Here is an 18,655-nt window from a genome sequence, read left to right as displayed (position 1 = left end):
AAGAGTGGTTGACTTTTAATGGCAATGACAACAAAGTCTTCATTCAAATGCTGTATTTTCACTTTCCTTCAGAAACTAATTTGAGCTCTCAGCACAGAGATAGCTCTCTTCAACCCATCCAGCCACTGTTGTCTACGTATGCCACTTCAATCTCACCGTCAGTGAACATAATTCTTCACCATCCCTTTTTTTCTAAACTGTGGGTGTTTTTATTAAATTTGTGAATCTTATTACTTCGGATTCTTCTGGGATGACAATGGGTCCAAATTCCACTGGAATAATTGTCTTCATAGACCCAGGATGTCATTTCAGGATATGCCTGAATAGGCTCCTTATAGAAAGTGCTATCTTTTTGATTTGCTGTCTTTTTTTCCTCTTTCTAAGGTTTAAAAGACCCTTTCTGGTCTCAGCTGCACTGGTAGCAATGTCAGTGAAAGACGAAACAGAGAAAACATTTCTTAGGAATGCCGAAGGGTGGGTAGTGAGGAGAAGTACCAGACCATTGTTTGTTTTGAATAACATCTGAGAGTACTGGAAGTATTCAGAAAGTTAGCCAAATCCTATGTAAATAGAAGCAAAGCAAAGGTTAATTAGATTAATTTAATTTGAAGTGTCATCATTTGTCATGACCCAAAAGTGTGGTAAATGGCAAATTCAGTAATAACTTTCAGAACTGAAGTGGATAAATAGCTGAAAGGTAACAAAGGGCTACAGAAAAAAAAAGAGCAGGGGAGGAGGACTAAACAGAAAGCTCTTTCAAAGGTTCAGAAAAATGAGAGGCTGGTTGTCCTGTCTCATTGTTGTAGCTTCCTGGGATTGAAGTTGGTCAGTACTTAGATCTGAATTGCTTCTTCTATTGATGCATCAATCCTGTAATTGCTGCTGTAATTTGTGTTACAGTCATCACTTTGTAACATGGTTGTGCAGTGGGTGTGGTTGCAATACCCTGCAACAGAATACCAACAATTTCAATCCTCGGCCAATCTTTCTAGAGTGCAAATCAGTAAACAAAAAGGGAAATATACACCCTAAACTAGATTAGGAGATTTGTTTTGTCAACTAAAACACTCGAAAACTTCGATAAATGTACCATGGAGAGCATTCTGACTGGCTGCATCACCGTCTGGTGCGCGGGGGTGGGGGGAGGAGGGGGGCTACTGCACCAGATTGAAGTAAATTGCAGAAGCTTGTTAAATTAGTTCACTCTGTCATGGGTTCCAGCCTCTGTAGTATTCAAGACATCTTTAAGGAGCAGTGCCTTAAGAAGGCGGCAGCCATCATCCCCACCATCCAGGACAAGCCCTCTTCATACTGTTACCATCAGGAAGGAGGTGCAGATGCCTGAAGGCACACTCTCAGTGAATCAGGAACAATTTCTTCCTTCTGCCATCTGATTTCTAAATGGACATTGATCCCATGAACACTAACTCAGTACTTGTTAAATTTCTGTTATTCTGCACTGCTTATTTTAACTTGTATGTATATATATATATATATTTAAAGTAACTCAATTTTTTTCTATATTTATCATCTATTTCATTTCAAAGTTAACAAATTTTATGACATGCTGGAGACATTAAATCTGATTCTGATCAGATTAGTTTTATTTGTCACATGTACATTGAAACATGGTGATATGCATCATTTTGAGTCAACAGTCGAAGTGCGAGGACATGTTGGGGACAGCCTGCAAGTGTCAGCATGCTTTCAGCACCAACATAGCATGCCCACACTGTGCGTTGTGTGGGAGGAACCTGGAGCACCCAAAGAAAACCCAGGCAGTCACAGGGAGAACGTACAAAAACTCCTTACAGAGAGCAATGGGAACATAATTTTCTTTGGAACCCTGTTCTGAACGAAATCGTTCCATTATCATTAGATTGGCTGACCTGCAATTGCATTAACTCCCATTGCTGACAAGTACAGCAAGTGTAAACTTCTGCTTCAAGTCAGCTGGTGTAAGGCCTAATAAGCTGTTTAATTCTTAAGTGGCTAATTAGTTTCTAATTAAGCAAGGCTCGACTGAAACCAAAGACAAAGTGTAATTAATCATTCTGGCCCAGAATTTCTGCCCCGTCATTCATACTGTTGCTGTTGCACTTTTAATTAAAGTAATTCGTCCAAGATGGCGTCTAAGTAAAGAGGCAAACACGAGGAAATCTGCAGATGCTGGAAATTCAAGCAACACACACAAAATGCTGGTGGAACACAGCAGGCCAGGCAGCATCTATAGGGAGAAGCACTGACGACGTTTCGGGCTGAGACCCTTCGTCAGGACTAACTGAAAGGAAATATAGTAAGAGATATGGAAGTAGGAGGGGGAGGGGAAAATGTGAAATGATAGGAGAAGACCGGAGGGGGTGGGGTGAAGCTGAGAGCCAGAAAGGTGATTGGCGAAAGGGATACAGAGCTGAAGAAGGGAGAAGATCATGGAACGGGAGGCCTCGGGAGAAAGAAAGGGGGAGGGGAGCTCCAGAGGGAGATGGAGAACAGGCAAAGAGTGATGGGCAGAGAGAGAAGAGAAAAGGGGGTGTTGTTCCTCCAACCTGAGTGTGGCTTCATCTTGATGGTATAGAAGGCCATGGACAGACATATCAGAGTGGGAATGGGATGTGGAATTAAAATGTGTGGCCACTGGGAGATCCTGCTTTCTCTGGCGGACCGAGCGTAGGTGTTCAGTGAAACGGTCTCCCAGTCTGCGTCGGGTCTCACCAATATATAAAAGGCCACACCGGGAGCACCGGACACAGTGTACCACACCAGCCGACTCACAGGTGAAGTGTCGCCTCACCTGGAAGACTGTCTGGGGCCCTGAATGGTGGTGAGGGAGGAAATGTAAGGGCAGGTGTAGCACTTGTTCCGTTTACAAGGATAAGTGCCAGGAGGGAAGGGATGGGGACAAGGGAGTGACGTAGGGAGCAATCCCTGTGGAAAGCGGAAAGAAGGGGGGAGGGAAAGACATGCTTGGTAGCGGGATCCCGTTGGAGGTGGCGGAAGTTACTGAGAATTATACGTTGGACCCGGAGGCTGGTGAGGTGGTAGGTGAAGACAAGGGCAACCCTATCCCGACTGGGGTGGCAAGCGGATGGGGTGAGAGCAGATGTGGATGAAATGGGAGAGATGTGTTTGAGAGCAGAGTTGATGGTGGATGATAGGAAACCCCTTTCTTTAATAAAGGAAGACATCTCAAGTCAAGTCAAGTCGTCACTTTTATTGTCATTTCAACCATAACTGCTGGTACAGTGCATAGTAAAAATGAGACAACAGTTTTCAGGACCATGGTGTTACATGACACAGTACAAAATCTAGACTGAACTACGTAAAAAAACACAACACAGAGGAAGCTACACTGGACTACAGACCTACACTGGACTGCATAAAGTGCACAAAGTGCAGGCATTACAATAAATAATAAACAGGACGGTAGGGCAAGGTGTCAGTCCAGACTCTGGGTATTGAGGGGTCTGATAGCTTGGGAGAAGAAACTGTTACATAGTCTGGTCGTGAGAGCCCAAATGCTTCAGAACCTTTTCCCAGATGGCAGAAGGGAGAAGAGATTGTATGAGGGGTGCATGGGGTCCTTCATAATGCTGTTTCCTTTGCGGATGTAGCATGTAGTGTAAATGCCCATGATGGCAAGAAGAGAGACCCCGATGATCTTCTCAGCTGACCTCACTATCCGCTGCAGGGTCTTGCAATCCGAGATGGTGCAATTTCCGAACCAGGCAGAGATGCAGCTGCTCAGGATACTCTCAATACAACCCCTGCAGAATGTGATGAGGATGGAGGGGGGTAGGTTGGGAGATGGACTTTCCTCAGCCTTCACAGAAAGTAGAGACACTGCTGGGCTTTCTTTGCTATGGACCTGGTGTTGAGGGACCAGGTGAGATTGTCAGTCAGGTGAACACCAAGAAATTTGGTGCTCTTTACAATCTCTACCGAGGAACTGTCGATGTTCAGCAGGGAGTGGTCGCTCCGTGCCCTCCTGAAGTCAACAACCATCTCTTTTGTTTTGTTCACATTAAGAGACAGGTTGTTGGCTCTGCACCAGTCCATTAGCCCCTGCACCTCCTGACTCGTCTGTAAGCTGACTCGTCATTCTTGCTGATGAGACCCACCACGGTCGTGTCATTGGCAAACTTGATGATGTGGTTCAAGCTGTGTGTTGCAGCACAGTCATGGGTCAGCAGAGTGAACAGCAGCGGACTGAGCACACAGCCCTGGGGGCCCCCGTGTTCAGTGTGATGGTGTTGGAGACGCTGCTCCCGATCCGGACTGACTGAGTCAGTCTAGGATCCAGTTGCAGAGGGAGGGAGGGAGGTGTTCAGGCCCAGTAGGCTCAGCTTTCCAGTCAGTTTCTGAGGGATGATTGTGTTGAATGCTGAACTAAAGTCTATGAACAGCACCTGAACGTGTCTTTTTCCTCCTTCGTCCTGGAATGAAAAACCTCATCCTGAGAGCAGATGCAGCGGAGACGAGGAATTGCGAGAAGGCAATGGCATTTTTGCAAGAGACAGGGTGGGAAGAGGAATAGTCCAGGTAGCTGTGAGTCTGTAGGCTTATAGTAGATATCAGTAGATAGTCCGTCTCCAGAGATGGAGACAGAAAGATCAAGAAAGGGGAGGGAGGTGTCTGAAATGGACCAGGTAAATTTGAGGGCAGGGTGAATGTTGGAGGCAAAGTTAATGAAGTCGACGAGCTCAGCATATGTGCAGGAGGCAGCGCCAATGCAGTCGTCGATGTAGCAAAGGAAAAGAGGGGGATGGATACCGGTATAGCCTTGGAACATGGACTGTTCCACAAAGCCAACAAAACGGCAGGCATAGCTGGGATCCATATGGGTGCCCATGGCTACACCCTTGGTTTGGAGGAAGTGGGAGGAGCCAAAGGAGAAATTATTGAGAGTAAGGACTAGACGGAGGAGAGTGGTGATAGAGGGGAATTGGTTAGGTCTGGAATCCAAAAAGAAGTGGAAAGCTTTGAGACCTTCTTGATGGTGGATGGAGGTACAGTGTATAGGAACTGGACGTCCATGGTGAAAATAAGGCGGTGGGGGCCAGGGAACTTAAAAGCATTGAGAAAAGTCAAAGAGTGAGAAGTGTTACGAACATAGGTGGGAAGGGATTGAACAAGGGGGTATAAAACAGAGGTATAAAGAAGCAGCTTAGTATTTGTAACACCCAGCCAGGCCATTTTGCCCAGCAGATCAGTGATGAGAAGTGGGTCAAAGACACTTTATACCTTGGTACCCAAGGAAAAATGTTATTAAACTTGAAAGAGTGCAGAAAAGATTTACCAGGATGTTGCCTGGACTTGGGGGGCTGAGTTACAAGGTCAGATTGCAGAGATTAAGGCTTTATTCACTGGAACGTAGGAAATTGAAGGGTGATCTGATAGAAGTATACATGATCATGAGGAGTTTAGACAGGCTAAAAGCATGTACAGTAGTCTATTACCTGGAGAGGGTATGCTACAGACAAGAAGGGAATAGATTTGTGATCAGAGGTGAGAGATTTAAAAGGGATATCAGTGGCCGCTTTTTTATGCAAATGGTGATTAACGTTTAGGCTGAGCTGCGAGAAATAGTGGTTGAGGAGGGCATATTGGCAATGTTTAAAAACTATCTAGATATGTACGTGGATAGAAGAGGTTTAGAGACCAAATACAGGCAGACAGGTCCTTTTTACTAGATGGCATGAGACATCAGCATGAATTAGCTGAGCAGAAAGGACTGTTTCCATGCTGTGTGAAGCTTTCATTCCTCAGATCTGGTTTTTTTTGGGAGGTGAAGTGATTTTAAATTGTAGTCCTCGCAGTACTATGGAAAACACAAAACAAGGTACATAGAGAGGTGACAAAGGATTGGAAGATGTAGAATTTTTGAGGGTAGAGTTAAGAAACAGCCAGAGTAAAAAGACCCTGTTGGGAGTTATATGCAGGCCTCCAAACAGTAGCTGAGATCTGGGATATAAATGACAACAGGAGATAGAAAAGGCATGTATAGTAATAAAGACACTATTAAGTATAAACACCTATATCAGGATGCTGTTCATCGACTGTAGCTCAGCATTCAACACCATCATTCCCACAATCCTGATTGAGAAGTTACAGAACCTGGACCTCTGTACCTCCTTCAGTAATTGGATCCTCGACTTCCTAACCGGAAGACCATAGTCTGTGCGGATTGGTGATAACATATCCTCCTTGCTGACGATCAACACTGGCGCACCTCAGGGGTGTGTGCTTAGCCCACTGCTCTATTCTCTATATATGCATGACTGTGTGGCTAGGCTTAGCTCAAATACCACCTACAGATTTGCTGATGATATAACCAATGTTGGTAGAATCTCAGGTGGTGACGAGAGGGCATACAGGAGTGAGATATGCCAAATAGTGGAATGGTGCCACAGCAACAACCTGGCACTCAACATCAGTAAAACGAAAGAGCTGATTGTGGACTTCAGGAAGGGTAAGATGAAGGAACACATACCAATCCTCATAGAGGGATCAGAAGTGGAGAGAGTGAACAGCTTCAAGTTCCTGGGTGTCAAGATCTCTGAGGATCTAGCTTGGTCACAACATATTGATGTAGTCATAAAGAAGGCAAGACAGCGGCTATACTTCATTAGGAGTTTGAAGAGATTTGGCATGTCAACAAATACACTCAAAAACTTCTATAGTTGTACTGTGGAGAGCATTCTGACAGGCTGCATCACTGTCTGGTATGGAGGGGCTACTGCATAGGACCGAAAGAAGCTGCAGAAGGTTGTAAATCTAGTCAGTTCCATCTTGGGTACTAGCCTACAAAGTACCCAGGACATCTTTAAAGAGTGGTGTCTCAGAAAGGCAGTGTCCATTATTAAAGACCTCCAGCACCCAGGGCTTGCCCTTTTCTCACTGTTACCATCAGGCCAGAGGTACAGAAGCCTGAAGGCACACGCTCAGCAATTCAGGTTTTTCCCCTCTGCCATCGGATTCCTAAATGGACTCGAAGCTTTGGACACTTCCTCACTTTTTTTAATGTACAGTATTTCTGTTTTTGCACATTTTTAAATTATCTATTCAATATACATAATTGATTTGTTTACTTATTATGTTTCATTTTATTTATTTTTCTTTCTCTCTCTGTTGGATTATGTATTGCATTAAACTGCTACTGCTAAATTAACAAAATTCATGTCACATGCTAGTGATAATAAACCTGATTCTGATGAGAATCATGTGGTATTTCAATATGCAGGTAGATTGGGAAAATTGGGTTGGTGCTGGATCCCAAGAGGGGATTTTTAGAATGCCTATGAGATGGCTTCGTAGAGCAGTTTGTGGTTAAGCCCACAAAGGGAAAGGTAATTCTGGATTGGGTGTTGTGTAATGAACAAGATTTGATTAGAGAGCTTAAGGTAAAAGAATCCTTAGGAGGCAGTGATCATAACATGACAGAATGCAACCTGGTTTGAGAGGGAGAAGATAAAGTCAGTTGTATTGTTACTGTACAATAAAAGAAATTACAGAGGCATGAGAGAGGAGCTGGCCAAAGTTGAATGGAAGGGGACACTATTACAGATGATAGCAGAACAGCAATAGTGGGAGTTCTGGGGAGAATTCAGAGGTGCAGGATAGATACATTCCAAAGCTGAAGTAGTTTTCTAAAGGGAGGATGAGGCAACCATGTTTGACAAGGGAAATCAAACATAAAAGCAATAGAGCACATAACATAGTAAAGTTTAGTAGGAAGGTAGGGGACTGGGAAGCTTTAAAAAAGCCAACGGAAGGCAATTAAAAAAGCAGAAGAATACAAGTAAGCAAATAACTCCATTCTTTAAGAAGGGAGGGAGGCAGAATAAAGGAAGTTATAGTCCAGTTAGCCTGACTTCAGTGGTTGCAAAGATGTTGGAGTCCATTATTAAGGTTGAGATGGGTACTTGGAGGCACATGATAAAATAAGCCAAAGTTAACATGGATTCCTTAAGAGAAAATCTTGCCTGACTATTCTATTGGTACTGTTTTAAACAGGCAGGAGAGTCAGTGGATGCTGTTTACCTAGAGTTACAAAAGACCTTTGGTAGGGTGCCGCACATGAAGCTGCTTAACAAGATAAGTGCACATGGTATTAAAGAAAAGATAGTAGCATGGATAGAAGATTCGTGACTGGCAGGAAACAAAGAGTGGGAGTAAAGGAGGCCTTTCCTGATTGGACGCCAGTGGCTAGTGGTCGGTATTTGGACCACTTCTTTTCATACTATATGTCAATGATTTGGATGACAGAATTGATGGCTTTGCAGCCAAGTTTGCAGACAATACAAAGATAGGTAGGTAGAGGGGCAGGTACTTTTGAGGAAGCAAGGTATCTGCAGAAGGACTTAGAATGGAGAATAGTAAAAGATGTGGCAGATAGAACATAGTACTGAGAAGTGTATGGTCTTACAGTTTGGTTGAAGGAATAAAGGCATAGACTAATTTCTAAACAGGGATTCAATTCTAAAATCTGAGGTGTAAAGGGACTTGAGAGTCCTTGTACAGGATTCCCTAAAGGTTAACTTGCAGGTTGAGTCGGTGGTAAAGAAGGCAAATGCAATTTGTGTATAAATTTTGTGCATAAATTGGGAATTACACACTAGATATGGTAACCATACCTTCCATGTCCTTAAACACATATAAGCCCAATAAGAAGGAATAATTACTGGAAGTGGACAGAGAGAGGAAATTTGTTCTGCATTCAGCAGAACAAAAGTACGGTATGTACATACACTGAACTTTTGAATTTAATAACATTGTGGGAGCTTGATTGTACACAGTAGTGTCTGTAAATCAGGCATTTGTAACCTGAAGGTAACCCGGACATGGTGGAATCTTTAGTGCTTCGGACTGAATGTAGATTTCTGGGCACCATTAATGCATCATGTTCCTGGAATCTGGAACATCCTGCTTAAAAGTGCCATGGAAGCAAATTGCTTGATAGTATTCAATAATCAATATTGAATAAATCAAGGGAGAAATTTGAAAACATGCAGGGGTAGTGCAAAGGAGATGGATTGCAGAAGCTCTGCACTATCAGGTTGAGCTAAGCAGCAAGCAGCCTTCCTGCATTGTTCTGCAATGAAAACTGGGTGAGTGTGCTTTGTTTTTCAGGATCAGAACGAGTACAACTCTTCAGTGGTGAAAAGCCTGACGAACACGGCTCGCGTTGACGGCCTCCGGCCTGGCGTGGTGTATGTGGTGCAGGTGCGGGCCAGGACAGTGGCTGGATTTGGAAAGTACAGCGGCAAAATGTGCTTCCAGACACTGACAGATGGTAAGGCTGGCAAGCAGGGTGCTGCCGAGAGGAGCAGATTACGATATTTGCAAAGCTCTTAATTGAGTGGAGAAATTAAACCCCTAGTTAATGGTCATCTTCTTGCAGGCAGGCAGGGGAGGCCGGAAAAAGGAATAAAAAGGAAATGCATTGATCATCTGAAGTTTTCCACCCTGTGGCTTGCTCTTCCCTTTTGTATTTGAGAGTCCTGGCTTGACTCCATTATGAGTTTTGGCAGTGCAAGAACCTTCCTGCAGGAGACAGGACTGGCACTGCCACCCCAGCACCAGCACCTGTGCTAAAATGTTGCCCAACAGCAAAGGTGATCGATCTCTTGTGTTGAGCTCGCTGGTGAGATCTGGTTCCATTGAGTTTGCTGCAACCTCTGGCCCTACAGATGCTACCTACAGCTGTTCAGAAGAGCACTCATCTGAACAAAAATCAAGAGAAAAGCATGAGGGAAATTCCACTTGTGCTTGTTCTGTATGCATCAGTAATATGTAGCACATGATTCTAGGAATATGTTGTACTATTTGTCCACATACAGTTCCTGGTGAAGTCCCCCTCATCAAGAAATTAGACCTGGTAGTCCCTAATGCTGATGTCATCAATATATGTGGACAATGTGACGGCAGAAAATAGATCAAAAACTTTCAATTTATAGCTTGTGAAATCAACCCACATTTCAGCAATGAATACAGGTTTCCCCTGCCGTCCGAAGGTAGAGCGTTCCTATGAAACCGTTTGTAAGTCAAAATATCGTAAAGCGAAGAAACAATTACCATTCATTTATATGGGAAATATCTTTTGAGTGTTCCCAGACCCAAAAAAATAACCTACCAAATCATACCAAATAGCACATAAAACCTAAAATAACACGAACATATAGTAAAAGCAAGAATGATATGATAAATATACAGACTATATAAAGTGGAAATATTGTATGTACGGTGTAGTTTCACTTACCAAAATCGGGAAGACAGCAAGCCAAAATCGATTTGGAAATAAAATTGTCACGTACACGCCTACGCACATACACGCATACGTATGTACATGTGAACACACGTACACACATGCGCACACAACTGCCCACACAAGGCTTCATGGTCATTGTAGTCTTTCTTGGGGTAACACATGTCTAAAGCGGTCATCTTTTTTTTGTAAAAGCAAAAATCATCTTTGGTTAGCGAAAACAGGTACTAATGTAGGTCTTTCGTAACAGCGAGTTGTCATAAAGCAAATGTTGGAAAAACAGGGGCCACCTGTATGTCATGTTGACAGCAATGAAGCCTGTTTGATACTAGAATATCATTGGACTGTATTGAATGTCATCTTCCAGGATAAATACTTCCATGCAAAGTCCAACATGACTTCTACTTTTTAACATATTCCTTTGAAAATAAGCCCCAGTCTTCAGCTTACACCTGTTATACCTGTCATTTTTTTTTTAGGTGTACTTGTGCTCCCAAATGTTCCCCTTTATCCTGATCCAACTTGTTTTTCAAGATTTTTGCAACTGACGCAGACCTTTGAGTTTGAAAATGATATCATTCCCTTTCAATTATTTACTTCTGAGCTGGCCTGATGATTCCTCCACAGTTGATGCAGGATCAGAAAAGGGGGTGGAATGGGATGTTGTGTGCTATTTTAGTGTCTCAAGGTGCTTACTTCTTGCCTTCCCAGAAGTCTTTTGCTTCACGCACTAGAGGATCCACACAAGTCAGTGAGGACATAGCATTTTTTGCAGGAAAGCTTTGAGAACATCCTTGAAGAATTTTCTCTGTCCTCCAAGAAGTGAGAGGGCTTGGAGTACAGTGCTTGTTTAGTGATTCTGCTCTTGAGCAGGTGGACAATGTGATTTACCCACAGGATCAGGTTGACCAATGTTTGGGATGTTGACCAGGACATAAATGTCAATTTGCTTATCCTGAATCTGAAAGATTTTGTAGAGTCATAGAAAGCAGCACAGAAACAGGCCCTTCAGCCCATCAAGATTTCCCTTCTAGCATTTTCCTGCATTTGACTCAATCCCCTATCCTATCCATATACCTTTTAAATTTTGGTAATGTACTTGCATCCTCTAGCAGCTCATTCCAATGCTTCCATATAAGTCTATGTCCTCTACTTGTTGATACTCCAACCCTGGAAAAAACTGTGTCTATGCCCGCCTATACCCCTCATAATTTTATACTGCACTGTAAGACCACCTCTTACTCTCCTGTGCTTCGGTGAATATAGTCAGACATAACATACTCAACCTATCTCTATAACTCAGTCCTTCAGGTCCCAGCATCATCCTTGTAGGTCTCTTCTGCATTCTTTTCCAGCAAAAAGCTCTCTTTCCCAAAACAGGGTGACTAAAACACAGTAATCCAACTGTGATCTCACCAATGTCTTGTACAACTGCAACATAGCATTATCCTGCCTGATGAAGTGTTCTTCGCCAGTCTGTCTACCTACGACATCATTTTCTTGGAGTCTTGTGCTTGTACCCGTAGATCCCTCTGTTCTACTTCACTCTGACAAAGTCCTACCCTGAGTTGCCTTCCCAAAATGCGACACCTCACACTTATCTGGATCCAATTAGGTACCTCTCTCTGGATTCCATGCAATCTAAATTTCCATAGCAGTCGATTCTGCAGAACTTTATCCATCGCCTTACTTAAGTCCATGTAGACTACATATATACAGTTAGCGAGATGCTATTACAGTTCAGAGTCTCATTCAGAGTTCACTTCTAACTTCAACTGTAAGGATATGTCCTTCCCATTGAATGTGTGAGTTTCTCCAGGTCCTCTGGTTTCCTCCCACAGTCCAAAGGTGAACTGGTTAGTAGATTGAATGGTCATTGTACATTGTCACGTAATTAGGCTTTGGTTAAATCAAGTGTTGTTTGGCGGTATGACTCAAAGGACCAGAAGGGCCTGTTTCACACTATATTTCTAAATAAATAAAATAATAATATCTACTGCCCTGCCTTCATCATCTTTCTTGGTTACTTCTTCAAAAAAAAAACAACTCAATTAAAACTCAAAACTCAATCAAAATGAAGACAGTATATCTTCTGTGCGTTGAGTGTCTGCGTTCTATAGTCTATGTCTTGGAAGGATAAAAGAAAGCAGAAGCCACTGCCCAGTAGACCATGACCCTGGTGACTTTGCCTGATAACTTTGGTCTTTGAATATCCTTTTCTTCGGACAACCACAGCTTGTGGTGAGACAGCAGAGGTAGTGATGAATTTCACTCGCCTTTCCTGGGAAGCAGAGACATGGAAAGCAGCCCATGTTGTCCACAACCTTGTTGTAACTCTTGTTGCTGGGGGTCAGTGCTTTGTTGTGGGGAGGTTGTTAGAGGATTTCTGTCTGCTGAATGTTTAAGCCCAAGATATATCAAGTAAATTTCACTGTATTGTGCACAAGTACGGTGAGATAAACATATCATCCAAACTTGCATGCAGCAGCATCATAGACATGTAGGTTCAGACAACACACAGAGCATAAATTATAGATATGTAAATCATTCAGGACAGCAATGAAGAAGCCTGTGTAAAACATACAATGACTTAGAGATTGGTCTCCAAATGTGAATTACACAGGTGCTGTCTCAGGCAGCTTACAGTTCTCTACCCGAAGAGCTACTTCATTCAGTGCCTCTGGCTAAGTGCAGCTGGACTAGGACAACAAAGAGATGGTCGTGGGAGGCCAAGGAGCAGTTACGGGATTTTTTTTGAATCGGTGGACCGGGCTGTGTTCCAGTACTCATCCGTGGATCTGAATGAATACATCATGGTTGTCACGGACTTTATTAAAACAGTTGTAGACAAGTGCGTCCCCACAAAATCATTCACAGTCTTCGCCAACCAGAAGCCCTAGATGAACCATGAGATCTGCAACCTGCTGAGGGCCAGGTCAGAGGCATTCAAGTCTGATGACCAAGAAAGTCACAAGAGGTCCAAATATGATCTCCAGAAAGCCATCTCACAGGCGACATAGCAATTAAGGGCTAGGCTTGAATCATCGAAGGTTGCTTGATAGTTGTGGCAGGGCTTGAATGCTCTCACCTCTTGTAAAATCAAAGCAACATAGGCGACAACAGAGCTTCATTTCCAACTGATTTCAATGCCTTCTATGTTTGCTTTGACCATCAAAACATGGAGGAACTATAATGAATTCCTACAGACCCCAATGATCTGTGATTTTAGTCTCTGAGGCAGAAGTGTGAACAGCCTTTAGGAGGGTGAACCCATAAAAAGCATCCGGCCCATACGGGATACCTGGCCAAGTACTAAAGACCTGTGCTGATCAACTGGCTGGAGTGTTCGCTGAGATCTTTAACTTCTCACCGGCACTCTGAGGTACCTGCTGCTTCAACTAGTCTTCATATATACTGGTGCCTTATAGAAGAATGTGGTAACCTGCCTCAATGACTATCATTCAGTAGCACTTACGTCCACAGTGATGAAGTGTTTTGAGAGGTTGGTGATGAAACATATCAACTCCTCCCTGATAGTAATTTGGGTCTGCTCCAATTTGCCTACCAGAGCAACAAGTTTACAGCAGATGCCATCTTATTAGCTTTTCATTCAACCCAGGAATATCTGGGCAGCAAAGATGTAGACATCTCTCTTTATTGACTACAGTTTGGCATTCAATACCATCATCCCCTCAAAACTAATCAATAAACTTCCAGACCTTGGCCTCAACATTTCCTTGTGCAATCGGATCCTCAATCTCCTCACTTGCAAACCCCAGTCATTTTGGATGGGCAACAACATCTCCTCCATGATCTCCAGCAGCACACACAAGGCTGTGTGCTTAGTCCCTTGCTCTATTCGCTTTACATTTACGACTGTTTGTTTAAGCACAGCTCCAATGCCATTTTTATGTTTGCTGATGACACCACTGTTGTAGGCTGAATGGAAGGTGGTGGTGAATCAGCCTATAGAGAGAGATTGAAAATCTGGCTGAGTGTTCCCACAACAACCTCTTACTCAAGGCAAGAGGAAGGAGTTGATTGTTGACTTCAGGAGGAGGAAACCAGAGGTCCATGTGCCAGACCTCATCAGAGGATCAGAAATGGAGAGGGTAAGCAACTTTAAGTCCCTCAGTGTTAGCAATTCTGAGAACTTGTCCTTGGGCTAGGATGTACAGTAAGTGCAATTATGAAGAAAGCAAAGCACCTCTATTTCCTTTGGAGTTTCTGAAGATTCGGCATGACATTTAAAACCTGACAGACTTCTATTGATGTGTAATGGAAACTATATTGCCTGGCTGCATCGCAGCCTGGTATGGAAGTATCAATACCCCTGAAAGGAAAGTTATCAGATATGGCCCAGTCCATCACGGGTAAAGCCCTCCACACTATTGAGCACATCTATATGGACTGCTGTCACTGGAAAGCGGCATCCATCATCAGGGACCCCCATCTCACAGGCCATGCTTGCTCTTCGCTGTAGCCACGAGGAAGAAGGTACAGGAGCCTTAGGACTCACACCACCAGGTTCAGGAATAGTTACTACCTGTCAACCATCTTCACTCACATTTGCTTGCTCCATCACAGAAATGTTCCCACAACCAATGGACTCACTTTCAAGGACTCTTCATCTCATATTCTCCATATGTATTGCTTACTTATTTATTATTATTATTATTATTATTATTTCTTTCATTTTGTATTTGTACAGTTTGTTATTTTTTGTCAATAATTGAAAGCCCAAGTTGGTGCAGTCTTTCACTGATTCTATTATGGTTATTATTCTATTATGGATTTATTGACAAGAAATGAATCTCAGGGTTGTATATGGTGACATATATGTACTTTGATAATACATTTACTTTGAACTTTGGATTTTTGGATGTAATTGAGGGAGGAATCACTGTGGGATTCATAAAGGGCCAGGGAAATGGACAGAATGGATTGCACTTGCAGAGGGCAAATGTAGCCACGATGGGCTGGAACTATTGTCTGAATAAAAGTAATGCACACCCCTCTTCTTTTCCTAAATGCTCTGTCTCTCAAAGGCTTGAGCTTAGAATCGGTAGGTATATTTTGACCTTGCAGGTTCATATTGTGTCTACCTGGAGAGGAGTGCCTGGCAGCTTGCCAGTCTCCTGCAGTCCTGCCAGTCTGCTGCTGACTCCTGATGTGGGATGTTGGGCGGGGTGCTGGACAAGTGGTCACCAGCCTTGACTGCTGTGCTCCAGTCTCCCTGTGCTCTCTCAGTGGAAGAGCTTGTTACAATTCAGGGTTTATTGACAAAGGGCAACACAGCGGCAGACTGTGTCCTACCCCGACTGTTGCTTTCCACCTCCTCCCCCTCCCACCATCTCACAACCTTTCTGAGCCCCGAGGTTCTCTCTGATCACAACATGGATATCAGGGCTATATGTTAGCTGAAATGGATTTTCCTTCCGTGCAGCAGAACAGATTAGTGTGATGCAGGACAGTTTTCTCATTCTATCTGCAGTGCATTGCGACAGGGGATTTATCATTTTGTATACACCAATTCTTATTATTGACTGAAAAATTCAGGATTATTGGTTGTCAGGAGAAGTGAAAAACTGGCAAGTGTTTCATGCAGCAGATTGGAGTAAACATATTCATGGAAGGAATGCCTGCAGTAGATTAACAAATAAACAGGACAGGAAATCAACAACTGATCTTGAGAGTAAAATCATTGAAGGGTCCAAGCTGGTTGTGTCAGGAATGGATAGATTACAGAATGCTGGGCAAAAAAAAACAAATTAATCTTTGTGAAGTAAGAACAAGCTGGGTAATGTGTAGAGAAAGCTAGCTCCTCATCTTCTCCTAGGATAGATAGGCACATAAATATGCAGGGAACAGAAGGATATGGATCATGTGCAGACAGAAGTGATTTAGTTTTATTTGGCATTATGTTTAGCCTCTCTTACAAGTGCCATTTTTCTTCAGCAACTAAGTTTAGAGCAGCAGCCTGACCTTGGCAGTGTGGCCATGGTTTCATATTTTTTCCACTTTTTCACAACGGACTGCACTGACCTCCGAGGTATGTTCAGTGCCTTTGAGATGGTCTTGTACCCTTCCCCAGATTTGTGCTTCTCTATTATCATTTTTGTGACCTGCCTTGAATGCTCTTTTGTCTTCATTTTGGTTTGGTCTGTTGAAAATCTACCATTCTGTTGCACCTTACAGTGAAAGGGTATATTTATTCTTATATATTCACTGAAAGCAGGTGTTCCTCCAATTTTCTACATCAACAAATTGGGTGAGTTGGTAAGGTAATATATTGCTCCTGAGGGAAGTTAGCGTAGTAATCATAAAGAGGATGAGTACTTTTTCAGCCTCATAATTTTGGCCTTTAATATTTAGTAAATTGTCAACAGGTTTTGGAATTTTTATTTTCTTTTGACATGATGCACAACGTCAGCACAAAAATCCTACCTCAATATATTTTAAATTGATACAGTAAAATGTGAAAATATTTGTGGATGTTTAATACTTTTTTAAGCCACAGTATAGACAGCTCAGAACATAATTCCCACCATGCTCAACCTTTCGATTCCTGAACTTGTATGTAGGCTTAACAACATCTTTCTCTACTAACGCTCCACTATCTGTTCTGATGCTCTCATTCATCCCCCCCACCCCCGCTACTCTGGTTTAATCCACTCCCCTCCCCACCGTACAGCACTAGCAAACCTTCCCATAGGATATTAGTCCTCCTCCAGTTTGGTTGCAAATATCTCTTTTGTACAGGTCCAACCTTCCCTGGAAGAAAGCCCAATGATCCAAAAATCTGAAGCCTTCCCTCCTGCACCAACTTCTTAGCCACATGTTAAACTGTATAATCTTACTATTTCTGGTCTCACTTGCATGTGGTACAGGTAGCAATCATGACATTACAACCCTGGAGGGTCCTGTCCTATAATTTAACTCCAATCTCCCTGTATTCATTTTGTAGGACCTCATCACCCATTATACCCATGTAATTGGTACCAAAGTGGACCATGACCTCTGGCTGCTCACCCTCCATTTAAGAACGCTGTGGACTCAATCAGATGTCCCTGACCCTGGCACCCAGGAGGCAATGAGCTATCCGGAAATTAGGTTCTCAGCAATCGAAATTCCTTTCTGTTCCCCTGATCAATAAATCCCCTATCACTATAGCTCTCCTCTTCTCTCCCCTTCCTTTCCAAGCCACTGATCCAGACTCAATGCCATCAGCCTGCTCATTGCATCTTTTCTGTCTTAGGTCATCCCCACTCAGTTGTATCCAATGCAGAATACTTACTATTGAGTGGAGTACTCTGCACTAACTGCCTATTCCTTTCCCTCTCCTGAGTCACCCAGGTACCTGCCTCCTGCAACATTCTCCTGTATGAGGCAAAGGTCACTGAGCTGCAGCTCCAGTTCCTTTACACGTCTCCTGCAAAACTGTAGCTTGATGCACTTCATATAGATGTAGTTATCAGGGAGACTGGAGGTTTTCCAAAGTTCCCACATCTCACATAAGGAACATACCATTAACTCTGAACCCATTCTCAGCACACTAGCTATGCACTAACAGGAATAAAAACTTACTGAAAACTTTTTTAAGATTTGCGGCAGTGCTTGTTCAAGTCAGTTGAGACAAAGTCTGACCACTCCAACAATGGCAGCTCCCCAATGGTCTCTTCATGCATACCTTCCTTCACTTTATTAACTCAAATAAAACTTGTTCCTGATGAGATTTGCAGTTTTCAAATGTCTCCTGCCCTGCAAATGTCTCTCACTAATAGTGACTCACTCCCGATGAGACTTGCAGTTTTCAAAAGACAATCATAATTAAAATAAAACTGAAAGCACAATGAAATGTTCTAATAGGATGTGATAACTATCCTTTGTTGCTTGTGTTAGAAGTGGCTATTTCAGCACAAAGATAATCTCTGACTCATGTTAACTCTGTAGCTGCTGCCTGACCTGCTGAGTGTTTCCAGTGACTGTAGACAGTTTCAGCATTGTCCTTCTCTCTCCATATTTGTTCTCTTTTTCCACCTTCTCTGTTCAGACCAGTTGGGAGTAACAACCTTCCCCACTTCCTCTGCCGGTATCCCTACTACTATTGCACACTTGGGTCTTCACTCTATCAGACTCTCTGCTTTCTCTGTTCCCCTCTCCCTCTTCTCTGCAGCTTATCTGACATTCCCCACTCCTAATCAATCAGAAACATCAGACCTAACTCTGTCCACTGATGCTACCAAGCCTACAGAATATTTCCAACATTTCCTGATTTGTTATGATGTGACACATACACGCATGTTGCATGTTCATAGTCTTCTGCTTCTATAGCCCATCCACTTCAAGGTTTGATGTGCTATACATTCAGAGATGCAGTGTGGGATGAGT

General features: G+C 43.1%; 1 protein-coding gene across 2 annotated transcripts in view; it reads left to right on the top strand.

The window, feature by feature from the left end:
* Positions 1-18,655, top strand: part of LOC132381635 (ephrin type-B receptor 1) — a 653,754-nt gene that overhangs the window by 528,871 nt on the left and 106,228 nt on the right. For both annotated transcript variants that reach the window (XM_059951218.1, XM_059951207.1), the window contains exon 7: positions 9,130-9,292. In XM_059951218.1, the coding sequence (XP_059807201.1) occupies positions 9,130-9,292 (163 nt within the window). The remainder of the gene's footprint in view (positions 1-9,129; positions 9,293-18,655) is intronic.

This window comes from Hypanus sabinus, chromosome 2 (genome assembly GCF_030144855.1).
Source record: "Hypanus sabinus isolate sHypSab1 chromosome 2, sHypSab1.hap1, whole genome shotgun sequence".
In the NCBI taxonomy this organism is placed as follows: Eukaryota; Metazoa; Chordata; class Chondrichthyes; order Myliobatiformes; family Dasyatidae; genus Hypanus; species Hypanus sabinus.
The sequence above is the reverse complement of the archived record's forward strand: the minus strand, read 5'-3'. Positions and strand labels throughout refer to the sequence as shown.